This window comes from Rhinolophus ferrumequinum, chromosome 13, assembly GCF_004115265.2.
Source record: "Rhinolophus ferrumequinum isolate MPI-CBG mRhiFer1 chromosome 13, mRhiFer1_v1.p, whole genome shotgun sequence".
In the NCBI taxonomy this organism is placed as follows: domain Eukaryota; kingdom Metazoa; phylum Chordata; class Mammalia; order Chiroptera; family Rhinolophidae; genus Rhinolophus; species Rhinolophus ferrumequinum.
Genome location: NC_046296.1, coordinates 49,919,110 through 49,933,151, shown reverse-complemented (window position 1 = coordinate 49,933,151; position 14,042 = coordinate 49,919,110). Strand labels below are relative to the sequence as shown.

Sequence of the window (14,042 nt, the reverse complement as noted above, 5' to 3'; positions counted from 1 at the left end):
GTTTAATGGTACATGGACTTTTTTTTTTCGGTCTTTAAATATCTTTAAAGGCACTGTCATCCAAGTCTAAGATTTAAGTTTTGATTTTTTTCCCCTGAAAATTTCACAATTATCTATGTGAAATATTCTTAGGTGAAGCATTTTTAAGGAAGTTGAAATCAGTGGGAAATCGGATTGCAATAATTGCAGAAAGTGAAGACATACTTATGTATCTTTTTTATGATGGTATATTTAATCAGAGAACATCACAGCATTGCGGAAAAATCATTCCATGCTATAGTCAGAGACACTCATAATCCAAGAAGGGCCAAGTTTAATCAAATAGATATAATGAGGATTGTGCTGCTGTAACACATAGCTCCAAATGTTGTCATTTGTTGTTTATTTTTATGTTTCATAAAGGCTGAGTAAAATGCTAAAGAAAAACATGTATTAAGAGGCAATGTAGTTTGGAGGCTGACAGTACAAACTAAATTCAAACAGATTTGGGTTTGACAGCTGACTCTGTTACTTCTCTCTAGGTGACCACGGGTCAATTACTTGACCCCTCAAAGCCTGTTTCCTCCCCAATAAAATGCAAGTCCTAATATATAGAATACAATTCTTATTGGATTACTTGCCCTGATGCCTGTAAAATGTTCAGCTCAGGGCCTGGTACACAGTGAGTCGTTATGATTGCTGTTGTGGTTTTGTTGTTAATAACCTGTATCCAACCAAGTTCAGAGATTCTCATGTTGAAATGAAGGAGTTTGAAGGTTCAAACTGTATTAGCTTTGTGGAGAAAACTCTGTTTCTAAATATGTTTAAATATATTTTAACATTGGGGTTTGAACTCTGATAGAAGAGTTTAATAAATCCAATACTTACTTAACAAAATGTATTATGTACCTGCTTGGTGTTGTACACAGTATCCTGGACAGGTGAAAAGGTAGAGAAGAGATAACTAAATAAGCTATGATTTAGACACAGATGTGTTCAAAATGAACAATTGGATGTGACTAATTTGTATAGGTGCTATAATCAATGTCTGATGATGTTTTGCCAGTAAAATGACAATTCATTTATAAATAAGACAATCTGAAAAGCCTCATGGAGGTGGTGATTTTGAAACAGGAGTGGGATTTCCTCACGCAAAGACTGGGATGTGGGTCAAGAAGAACAATCTGAGTAGACAGAGTAATATAAACAAAGGAACAGAGGTGGATGGGTGCAGCGGATGTTGAGGGAATTGGATACAGAATGGTAGGTGTCCTGGGTACGTGTTGAATGGAATTCATAAAGTCTCCATCTTGGAGGGCCCCTTCTATGTCCTGTTAAAAGAGTTCGTATCTCATCTTAGCTCATGCTGCTGTCATAAAATACCATTGACTGAATGGCTTAAACAACAGAATTTATTCCTCACAGTTCTGGAGGCGGGGCAGTCCAATATGAAGGTGCCAGCCAATTCCCTGGTGAGAGCCCTCTTCCTTACTTGCAGCCATATTCTTGCTGTACCCTCACATGGGAGAGAGAGAGAGAGACAGAGACAGAGACAGAGACAGAGACAGAGAGACAAAGAGAGCGCGCTCTGGTGTCTCTCCCCTTTCTTATAAAAACGCTAATCCCATCATGGGGACCTCATCCTCAAGACCTCGTCTAAATCTAATTACCTTCCAAAGGCCCCACTTCCGAATACCATCACATTGAGAGTGAGGGTTAGGGCTTCAATTTACAAATTTTAGGGGAATGCAAACAGTCAGTCCACAACAGATCTTAACCTGTACTTAAAGGAGAAGCACTGACATTCTCTGAAAAGGCAAACAGAATTACTATGTTGCTGCTTTAGAAGGTGAATCTGCAGTGAATAGATGAGATGAATTGGAAGGAGATAAAGAGACCAGTTAAAATATTGCTGCATTTTTTGCGGAGTATTTTCTAAATCCATTGAGACTTTGCTTCCCGACAATTATTGTCAGTACGGCTCAAATAAACTCTTATGAGCTTTCAAAAAATATATATATTGCTGCAGTAGTTCAATCTAGATGTACCATATTTCACAAAACATACAAAATTATCAATTATTAGACACACCATTTTTTATGTATCTCTAAAGAAAACAAAAACAAAAACAAAACTGCCATTGAACTATCATACAATGTTGTGTAGAGTTTTATTTTTATACTTATTGGAAGGATAATTTTAGAGGCTTTTGGCCATCAGTTTTTGTTATATGTTATTCTTTGTATATACGTAAAAGGAAAATATCAACAAGACACGTTGGTAGATATTTATCAAGATATTTATCAAACTTTCGCATTCACAGTCCATTTCCTCTGAATCAATTTTTGATTCAGTCATAATTGTGTATATTATTATAGAGTTTATCCACATACATATATATATAGATAGATACGGTGATGATTTTTAAAATAAAAACGTGACAACATTAAAAAAAAAATGAGCAGAGGACCTGAACAGACATTTCTCCAAAGAGGACATACAGATGGCCAACAGACATATGAAAGGATGCTCAACATCACTTACCATCAGGGAAATGCAAATGAAAACCACAAGATCGAACCTCATGCCTGTCAGAATGTTATCATTTATAAATCAACAAACAAGTGTTGCAAGGATGTGGAGAAAATGGAACCCTCATGCACTGTTGGTGGATTTGCAAAGTGGTGCAATCACTATGGAAAAAAGTATGGAGTTTCCTCAAAAAATTAAAAATATAACTACCTTATAACCCAGCAATTCCACCTTTGTGTATTCATCTGAAGAAATCCAAAAAAAAATTTTTTAAAAGATGTACGCATCCCTATGTTCACAGCAGCATTATTTACAATAGCCAAGATATGAAAGCAACCTAAGTGTCTACTGATAAACAAATGGATAAAGAAGATGTGGTACATATATATATATTCAATGGAATAGTAAATGGTCATAAAAAAAAGAATAAAATCTTACCATTTATTACAACATGGATAGACCTAGTGGGTATTATATTAAATGAAATAAATCAGACAGAGAAAGACAAATACCATATGATTTAACTTACAGGTGGAATCTAAAAAAATAAATGAACAAATGAACAAACAAAACAGAAATAAACTCACAGATACATAGAACTTTCTGATAGTTGACAGATGGGAGAGGGATTGGAGGATGAGTAGAAAAAGTAAAAGGAATTAAAAAGTACAACTTGCCAGTTATAAAAATAGTCATGGGGATGTAAAGTACAACATAAAGAATATTGTCAAATAATATTGTAATAACTACTGTGTTTCCCCAAAAATAAGACCTAGCCGGACCATCAGCTCTAATGTGTCTTTTGGAGCAAAAATTAATATGAGACCTGGTCTTATTTTACTATAATATAAGACCTGGTCTTTATAATATAATATAATATAGTATAAATATAATATAAATAATAAACATAATATAATATAATACCTGGTCTTATTTTACTATAAGACCTGGTCTTCTATAATATAAGACCAGGTTTTATTTTACTATAAGACCCGGTCTTATATAATGTAACATAATATAAGACCGGGTCTTATATTAATTTTTGCTCCAAAAGACTCACTAGAGTTGATGGTCCAGCTAGGTCTTATTTTTGGGGAAACATGGTATGTGTGGTATCAGAGGGGTGCTAGACTAATTGGGGGGATCACTTCTTAAGTTATATAAATGTCTAATCACTGTTGTACACCTGAAAATATAATATTGTATGTCAACCGTAATTGAAAAATAAAGTTTAAAAAATAAAAATAAAAGCCTTGATGGAAACGTTCCAAAACATTAACCATTGATAAACTTAGGTGTTGAAATTATGGTGTTTTTCTACTTTTTGTATTTTTAGTGAACATTCATTATTTTTAGAATTAAAAAAAAAAGAAAAGATTTTAAGCCTAAATACAGTTTTTGAAAGGCAAGGACAAGGTAGCAAGTACAAGTATAAAATAGTTTATCATGGTAGCTAAGATCCTGAATTCTGGAATCAAACTCTCTGGGTCTGAATCCTGGTTCCCAAGTTACTGTGTGACTTTTGCTTGCCCCAGTTTCCCAACTGCAAAATGGGGAGTGATGTTGGTGCCCACCTAAATGCGTGAAAATGAGGATGAGTAGATAATCCATGTAAAGTGTTTAGCTTTAGCACAGAGCAGAATACCTCACAAGCACTCAAAATGATAACAGATCCAATACTACAGTGCTTTCATACAAAAAAGAAAGAGTTAACAGAAATGGAAAGGTGAGCAAACATCATATCTTCATGCCTCAGGGACAACTCAGAGTTGAGTTTTCAGTAGGCAATTTTCCCTCAGGCAGAATCAATACCCAAATCCTTTACTGATATTTTAGATTTTCCCCAGAAGAAGATGAAGAGTATGTTGATATTCATTTCATAAGTAATAGTTACTTCTTTGGATTTTTAATGTGCCAGTCATAATTTATTGTGCAAAGTGCCTTTTGGTTTTAAAAAAAAGTCTAAAAATTATGTTAATAAGATTCTCAGAAATACTAATCATTAAGATGAAATGATTTCATAAAAAATATTATTTATAGTGCTAATAGGCAGTAGTAAATTTGAAGATAAAAGTAATTGTCTGATGGAATCATATTTTTCTGTCAAATGTCTGTTCCAAAAACAGTGAAATGAAAAGTTGGTCTCTTCATGGACGGTGTAGATGCCTGACCACTGCACTGTACACCTAAAGCTGAAGCTGAATAATACTGAATGTCAACTATAATTGCATATATATAGAGAGAGACAGAGAGAGAGAGAGAGGATGTGGAGTACAGCATAGGGAATAGAGTCAATGGAATTGTAACAGCTATATACAATGTCAGAGGGGTAGTAGATTGGGGGGGTTATCACTTTGTGAGAAGTGTAATTGTCTAACTATTACATTGTTTTGTACACCTGAAACTAATAAAAATTATAAATAAACAAATGGAGAGAGAAGAGACCCACTTCCCATGCAGAAGAATTTCAAGTCATATATGCAAATGCATCTCCTGAAGGATAACAGGAGTAATTCCCTCTCAGTAAGTGTGGACAGTCATCAAGCACAAGAAGAGTCTGAGAAACTGCCGGTGGAGAGAAGCCTCAGGAGACAGCATGACTAAATTTAACAATGCATTCTAGATGGGATCTTAGAACAGGAAAAAGAAAAAAAAAAAAAGACATTACGTAGACACTAAAGAAATCTGAATAAACTGTGGTAATTAAAAAAAACAAAAGTTGGCCTCTTATCACCAGCACCCAACATCCTTCTTTCTGCGCAAATTAAAACATCTCAATCTAGGTAAAATAAAGTAGTTAATAACTAGACATACACTTTGTCCATAATAGGCTTTTGGTAAATATCTGTGGAAAGGACACCCATTTCTGAAATTGTGGTTTTTATTGCTTGCCAAAACTTGTTTTTTAAAAGAGTGAGAATTCAGTTAAAATTGCACAAATATTAAATCTTGATCAATACAAAAGATCCAGAGGATAAGAAAGGATTATAAGGAAAGACAGGTTGAAAATTGTTTCTCTAACACTTCCTTCTCCTGAGATGGGGCATCAACTTTTCGAGAGAGAGAGAGAGAGAGAGAGAGAGAGAGAGAGAGAGAGAGAGAGAGAGAGAGAGAGAGGAGCACGCCTTTCAGCTTCCAGAGACATTCTTTACCCTGATTTCTAATCTAGATTTCCTTGATCTTTGGATCCTAGTAATTCTCTACCCAAAGATAAGTTCTTGACCTTGTTTGGTAACCTTTCTCTGTCTATGGACTCTGTTTTCTCCTTGCATGGAGTACCTGCCTGCTTAACGTGGTGAAAAGGTGTTGAACCATGGAGTTTCACAGGCTTAGATTTGAATCTGGCTGAGCACTAACGGTATCATCTTCATTCAGTCACTTAACCTTACTCAGCCTCACTGTCTTTGCCTGTAAACCAGACGTAATAAATGCATATCTCACAAGATTACCACTGGGGTTAGATGAGACGATAGATGCTAAAAGATTGGCCGCGGTAGGTAACTTCATTGTGTGTTCCTCCCTTCCCGAGTGGGGGGGGGGGGGGTGGGGTGGGGGAGTTGGCAGTCATTCGAATCCTAAAAGCCCTTGGTTTATTTCCTGTCTTTCCTTCTCAGACCAGATGGCAAAGTTCTCCCGAACTTGGGGTTTTTAACTTAGAAGACCATTTGAGCTCTAAATTATCTTCTACCCACGCACACTTATGTCCCAGGGGAACTGGAAAGGTAGATGAGCTTGTGGTGAGAGCTGTCCCTTTCGGGTGGAGCCTGAGACGGGGGTCTCTTGCCCAGACCAGTGGGTTCCCATCAGTTCTCTTTCCCGCAATGAAGTCCGAGTCTGGCTCTGCCCACCTCCCTCCTCAGACTCGCAAGCATTAAGTTGATCCGTCGCTTTGAGCCGAGTTTCTTTTGAGAGGTGCCAACACTTAAACTCTCTCAAGATCTCAGAACCAACCTGCCCCTGCCCTGCCCAGGAAAGGAGAAAGAAAAAAGCGAAGGCGTGGGAGGTAGGAGGAGCGGGGAGAAGCCACAGGTGACTCCGCTCAGCGCGGACTTGGAGAGGGAACTGTCCAGGTCAACAGCTCAGCCCAGCCTGAGCTACCGACTCGCCTCCCGGCCCGCTCGATCTCCTTCCCCGGAGCGGTCAGAGGATTTGGAGGGGAACGAGACGCTCACCGGCCGGGGGCAGTGAAGGTGGCGTCTGCCCGGAGACCGCTTCTCCGCTCGCCCGCGTTCCGCCCGCAGCCCCGGCCCAGACAGGTGCTCCCCGCCAGCCCCGCTCCCTGCTCCGGGCGGAGGCCCTCGCCGCCCCTCGGCGGTCCTTGGTGCGCGCCGCGCTGCGCTCCTGGACCTGCGGAGCCTGGCGGTGCACAGCAGTCCGCGTCAGCAGGGGGGACACGCTACCTGTGGAAGTAATGTGCGCAGAAGAGGCCCAGAAGCACAGTCTCAGGCGGGCCAAAGAGAGCGCGGGGCTGCCCGACGAGGATCCCGGCCGGTACCACGAAGGAGGGCAGCTCCTGCAGGAACCAGGCGGCGCGGGCTGGCAGACGGGTAGCCGTGGGCATTGGGCTCCCTGTGTACTTCCCGTAGCCGGAGGGCTCTCCCAAGTACAGTAGCAGGGCCCCCAGGGCGGCCAATGCGACACTGCCTGCCAGCACCGGGCTCTGCTGGCACTGAAGGGGCATCGCGCCGTGTTCCCCACCAGTGAGCAGAGGCGAGCACGGCCCCCACCGCCCCTTTATGGAGCGCGAGACACCACCCTGTGTCCGCCCCTTCAGCTTTGGCTCCCGCCCTCCATCCTGCCTCCCACCTGGGCGCGGCCAGCCCTGTTTCGTCTCAATGGCAAAGGGGCCCCTTTCGCGGGGCTGGCACTTCGGGAAGCAGCCAGGGTGGAGCGAAGGATGAAGCTTTCGTGGGGTCAAAAATGTGTTCTGGGGCCCCCGAGCCTTTGACTAACCCATATCGGCGCCACCACCCACGCGGCTACTCTCTCCACCGCCTGCCACTGGTCCCCTCTTAGACTGCCTTTCAAAAACTTGTTCCTCACCCGTCAACCTCTGAAGCTGCAACTTCTGGGACTAGGAAATCAAGAGAGAAACCACAGGGATGGTTTAGCCGGGGTCTTTCTCCCGCCCCACACTTATCCTCCGCGCCCTCGCTAGGCAGCCCCTACCCTCAACAACCCCAAGCCAGGATCTCCCCAACCCTCTGGCTCCCTGTGCTCTGCCGCTCTCCACCCGCTCCCCCCCACCCCAACTCTGCATTCTTCCTTCGACCCTGGGCCCTTCGATTCTAGGCACTTCCCGTGTCCACCAGCCCCTTTAAGGGGGTGCCGCACTCCGCCACTCTTAGCATCACTGCCATCTCTGCACCACCATGCCCTTAGACAGGTATCAACCTCTCCAGGGCTTTAATTCCTCCGCGATTTTTCTCTGCATCGCTGAGCGCGCCCCTGGGCCTCCAGCCTTACAGAGGCTGGTCCGCTGAGCTCGAGCGTGGAAGCCCAGATTGCCGCCCAGAGTAGTGACCCTGTCGCCCGCCCTAACCTCTGCTCCGCGGACCCCTGGAGCTGGCCGGGTTCAGGCTAACGTCTAGGGCTTCCCCGGTGAGACGCCCTCTCCCAGCGTCTCAAGCGGTTGAGACGAGTTCCATATGATGGTGCCACTGGATATGCCGCTGCGCTCTATACACCCAGACATGGTTCTTTCCCTCTTCCTTCTATTCGCCGCTCTTCTCTCATCCTCGATCCCGTCGTTTTCTTACCTCGTTCATTATTTCCTCTTGCCTTCTGTGATTCAGCATCCAGATTTCTTTGGCTGCCCTCCTCCAGTGTTTTATGCCCCTTTTCCTCTCATCCTTCTTTCTTTAACCTGGCTTCCTCCTTACGTGTTGGCCTCCTCTGCCCACCTGCTGTTGTACATCTTGTCCCATCTTCCTTGATTACTTTATCCCTATTAATTTTTTCCTCTGGTCCCTACTTCGGACTCCACGCCAGTCCTTCCCGTTCTCTCTCTCCCCTTTCTTGGGCACCTTCTTCATTCTTCCCCCTTAGCTCCAACTCACTGTCTCTCTGGAACCTCACTCAATACTTCCCCCTTACTGGTGCCCTGTTATACTGGCTGTTCCAATGAAAGGCCCGCTGCCCCATCTGCCCAGTTTGGGATTATTACTGATTTCTGGGACATGTGCTGTTTGGTGACAGGGCATCCTCTGCTTGCTGACCAAGAGGTAGTTATCATCTCCCCGTTAAGTTATAAATTAAATAGTAACCATGCTTCAATGTTCAACTGATGACCACAGAAGAAACACCTCTACTGACTGAAGCACTTTTCATGGAGTAACCCCAGGGATTGGCTCTCACAGCTTCCTGAAGCTGTTTTTGCCCTGGCTTTGCAGTGCAGCTTCCTCAGCTACCATCGGCTAGCTGAGAATGCCCAAATCTAGATCTCCAGCAAAGACCTGAGCTTCTGACCTGCATTTCCTCCCTGCTGAACAACTCCACCTGGATGTCCTTCAGAGACCTCCAATTCAACCCTGCCCAAAGCTAAACCAACTTGTCTTCCCCTCCATGCCCCATCACAGCCACATCCTCTCTCTGGCATTCCTGGTTGTGACCTCTTCTCTGTCTTCAATAGCCATAGTCTGGGACACCGGCATGTAGATGCAGGAAACTATAGATTTCTTGATGCCATGTGTATCAGGAGAATGAGGAGTGTGACAGTTCAAACCCAACTCAATGGAATAACTCCTTTTAAGTGAAATTTCTCCTGTCTCAATTCCCTCCTTTCCTTTCCCCTAGCTTTGCCCAATTTTGGGCCTCTAATGGGTCTTTTCACTAATGTACCAGTTAGCTTTGGCAACATAACAAACTACCCTAGAAGTCAGTAGCTTAATAAAGCCAATTATCTTCAGCTTATGCATCTGTGAATCAGATGGGAGTCAGCTGAGCTGGGCTGGGTTTGGCTTATCTTGACTGCTCGTTCATTCATCTGTGGAGCAACTGAGAGCCCTACTCCAGGCTGGGTTTAGATAGGGAATCTTAGCTGAGGCAGATCTGTTCCGCATGGCTCTTATCCTAGGATGAGTGAGCTAGTCAACATGTTTATATAATTTCGATAATAGATGCACAAGAGTACAAGAAACACGCAAGACCTCTTGAGGCTCGGATCAAGAACTAGTACACTCTTACTTCCTGTTCATTTTATTGGCCAAATTAAGTTACATGGGAGATTCCAGAATCACAGTGGGAAGGTATTGCAAAGTTACATGGCAAAGGACAGGATAAAGGGAGAGAGAGAACCGGAACCAATAATGCAACTTTTATTACATATAGAGAAAAAGTGCCCAAATTGTAACATACTACTTGATTGATTTACACAAACTGAACATGTTGTCACCAACACTTAGTTTATTAGCATACGAAAAGCTCCCCTCATGTCTCCTTACATCTCGTCCCAGAATAACCACTACTCTGATTTCTAACACCAAAATTTGTTACACCTGCTTTTGAACTTTATGTAAATTTAATCACATATTATTTACTCTTTGTGTGTGTTTTAATGGTGCCTGAGAGTTGTTTTAATCAGATGTGGTGAGAAATGCAGACACAGAAATGACTGTCATGAAGTTTATACTCACAGGTCCCTAGAAATAGGAGTCATAGTACGCCACATAAGCCCACATAGGGAAGAACCAGGCTCAGTCAGGAGGCAGAGGGAGTGAGAGGAAAACATGGACAAAAGCTTTTATTGTGGTTTCCACCAGAAGAAATGGACAAGGCAGGATCAGCAGGCTTAGGATTGGCTAGTTTGAATAATTTCAATGTGCTGTTGACTTTAGGGACATTTCCAGTTGTCTGGGACCTGGCTCTGGGATAAGGGCAGGTGAATAGTGGTCCAGTGTGTAGGGGATTAATATTGCATCTCCCCGAAAATAAGACCTAGCTGGACCATCAGCTCTAATGTATCTTTTGGAGCAAAAATTAATATATGACTGATATTATATTATACCTGGTCTTATATTAAAATAAGACCAGGTCTTATATTAATTTTTGCTCCAAAAAATGCATTAGAGCTGATGGTCTGGCTAGGTCTTATTTTCGGGGAAACAGTACAAGAAGTGGTATGGTATGGTGGTGTGTGTGTGTGTGTGTGTGTGAGAGAGAGAGAGAGAGAGAGAGACAGAGAGACAGAGAGACAGAGAGACAGAGAGACGGAGAGAGATTGAGAACTCACCTGGAACATTCAGTAACGATCCCAGAAGGTCATGCTTTAGTGGTAGGAATTTTTAGAGTGAAGGCTTAGCCCCCTAACAAAATGTTAAATCAATCCCCCAAAGGGGTCGAAATGATTCACAAGTGATTTAACAAAGCCAAACCCTCTTGAAAGGAAGACAATTAAAACCAGACAAGTAACAATGTAGCCTTCACAGTATCCAACATCCCCCAAATTACTAAACACGTTGCATTGACTTCTGACACCAGCTACTGTAGTTGAGCCAAATTTCACAGGTTTAAGACACAGCCCTCCACAAGATTGCTCTCACTTCAGACACCAGCAAATTCAGGGGTCTTCAGACCACATACATATCTAAACAGCTGGTTATAAATTTGAAGGACTCCACTAACACTTCAGTTTCAATAATTCATTAGAACAACTCACAGAACTCAGGAAAGCATTATCCTTATCATTAGTTTAATTATAGCAAAAAAAAAGAAACAAATCAGAACCAACCAAAAGAAAAGATGTATAAGGTGAGGTCTGGGAGGGTTCCAAACATGAAGCTTCCTTGTCCTCTCCCCATGGAATCAGGATCCACTAGCACGTCATATGTGGCAATATGCAGTGTATTGTCTACCAGAAAAGCTCGCCCAGAGTTTTTATTAAGGTTTCATTATGGAAGCACAATTGATTGAATCATTGGTCATCTGATTGAACTCAATCTCCAGCATCCTTCTGCTCCCCATAGGCCAGGTTGATATCATACTGGTCAAAGCCCCAACCTTTAATCACATAGTTTGTCATTCCAGCAGAGCCAGCCCCCATTCTGGGTCATCCACTTAGTATAAACTATCAGGGATCCCATGAATAGCAAGATACTCCTGTAACTCAGGAAATTCCACAGATTTAGAGGCAATTTCCCAGGAACTAGGGATAAGCTCAACAAATTCTTTATCCCAACAGTTTAGAGGCTATCCCTCAATTTGCTGTGACAAAACCTGAACTCTCATTGGCTAAAGTAAATTCTTCACCACACACATCAAGAAGCAGAAGAATTTGACACATAATCAAGAGGAAAATCAATCACTAGAAACCGACCTAGAAATGACAGAGATGATGGATTAACAGACAAACACTCTAAAATACCTATTTTAAGTATGCTCAATATGCTTAAAGATTAAAAAATGAACATAATGAGATAAATGGAATATATAAACATGGAGCCTCTAACAATGAAAAAAGTTTGAAATGAAAAATTCACTAGATTTTATTAACAATAGGTTAGACACTCTACAAGAGAAGATTAGAAATTTGAAGACATAGTAATCAAAGCTATCCGAAAGAAAGCACACAAAGAAAAAATAAATGGGGTGGGGAAGAAGAGCAGGGGAAAGAATAGACACTTGGTGACCTGTATCAATGACAATATCAAGAAGTCTAACTTATATGTAATAGAATCCCAGAAAAGGAAGAAGACAAAAAATAACTGAATGAATATTTGGAAACTTTTCAAATTTGAAGAAAATTCCATCTTACAGATCCAAGAACTTTGATAAACCCCAAGCAAAAAGAACATACATACTCAAATCACACCAAGGCATATCATAATCAAATTGCTGAGAACCAGTAAAAAAGGAGAAAATCTTAAAAGCAGCCAGGAAAGAAAAGACAGAGGAACAAACGTAGTAAGTAAAACAGATTTCTCAGAAACTATGCAAGCCAGAAGACAATGAAATGATATATTTAAAGTGCTGAAAGAAGATTTTTTTCAACCAAGAATTTCATATCCAGTGAAAATATCCTTCAAAAATAAAGATGAGTTTTGTTTCCAGGCATGATGGTTTAAAATTCTGATCCCCCCTCCAAACACACACACACACACACACACACACACACACACACACACACTGCAGAGAGTACTGATAAAACCTGGGAGGGAAAAAACTTACGTGGAGGAACTAGAAAATTAACATCAGCAGGCAGACAACTGATGAGGAGTTCACATTCACACAGAGGGAGGAAATGGACAGCTATAAGCATATAGCTTATACGTCTTTTTTGAGACTTTAACCCTGGGCTAAGTGCAGTCTGAATAGTGCATACAGCAGCAGCAGTGGCATATGTTAAAAAAACAAAACAAAACAACAGCAACAAAAGCTATCATATTCCTGAAAAGGAAAAAGCCAAAGAGGAAAACCCCCAAATTCTGTCTACCCACATCCTGAATGGCACATGTGCAAAATAGACAAAAAGTTATTCAGCTTAAGACAAAGTTTATGAACAGAGACATAAGAACAGAGTTCAAAGTTCAAGCCCAGCCAAGGAAATTACCTGCTAAAACAAAGGAAACAATATACAAATACAACGTATAATCTCCATGATTCAACATTCACAATGTCCAGGACACAATCCAAAATTACCTGGCATAGGAAGCATCAATGAAGTGAAACACATTCTCAAGAGAAAAGAAAATCACTCAAGTCCATTTCAGTCATGTGTCACTTATTGACAGAGATAGATTCTGAGACATGTGTCATTAGGGAATTTTGTCATTGCAAACATCATAGTGTACGCTTTCACAAATCTAAATGGTACAACCGACTACACACTTAAGCATTAATGTTATAGCCTATTGCTCCTAGGTTACAAATCTGTACTGCATATTACTGTACTAAATGCTGTAGGTTATTGTAACACAATGGTAAGTATTTGTGTATCTAAACATATCTAAACATAGAAATGGTACAGTAAAATTATAGTATAAAAGATAAAAAATGGTTCACCTGTGTAAGGTGTGAAAAATAATATAAAGAGAACCATTCCAAAATGGACTTCCGGAGCTGCCATCCTAGAGAAATTTCCTTGCACATCTTATTCCTCAAATCTTTGGAATGCTTGAACTGGGAAAAATAACCAATGGGACTGGGCTGAATCAATATTTTCTATAAAATAACTGTTTGCAAGGCTAACAAGAAAGCACAAGTCATGACTACCCTGCTAAAAATTAAAGAAATTCTTTAGAATTACTGCCAACCACCAGGTGTAGCTAAAGAATAACCTAGGCTGGACTTCTGGTCAAGATGGCTGAGCAGGTAAACTCTGTGCTAGCCTCCTCCCATGATGACGTCAAAATTACAGTTAAATTATGGAAAAACCATCATTGAGAACCACCTGAAGACTAGCTGAACGAAAGTTCTATAACGAAGTATAAAAAGAAGCCACTCTGAGACTGCTAGGAGGGGCGGACATGTGGAATGGCAGGTTCCACACCCACAGTGTGGTGATTAAGAATTGGGAAGGATATCATGGCTGCAAA

The 14,042-nt window shown here is 41.5% G+C and overlaps 1 protein-coding gene across 1 annotated transcript in view; it reads right to left on the bottom strand.

Annotated features, from left to right (window-relative positions):
• Positions 1-7,208, bottom strand: part of SRD5A2 (steroid 5 alpha-reductase 2) — a 53,528-nt gene extending 46,320 nt beyond the window's left edge. Inside the window, exon 1 of the mRNA XM_033125087.1 lies at positions 6,912-7,208. Within this exon, the coding sequence (XP_032980978.1) occupies positions 6,912-7,192 (281 nt within the window). The 5' untranslated portion in view covers positions 7,193-7,208. The remainder of the gene's footprint in view (positions 1-6,911) is intronic.
• Positions 7,209-14,042: the final 6,834 nt, after the last annotated feature.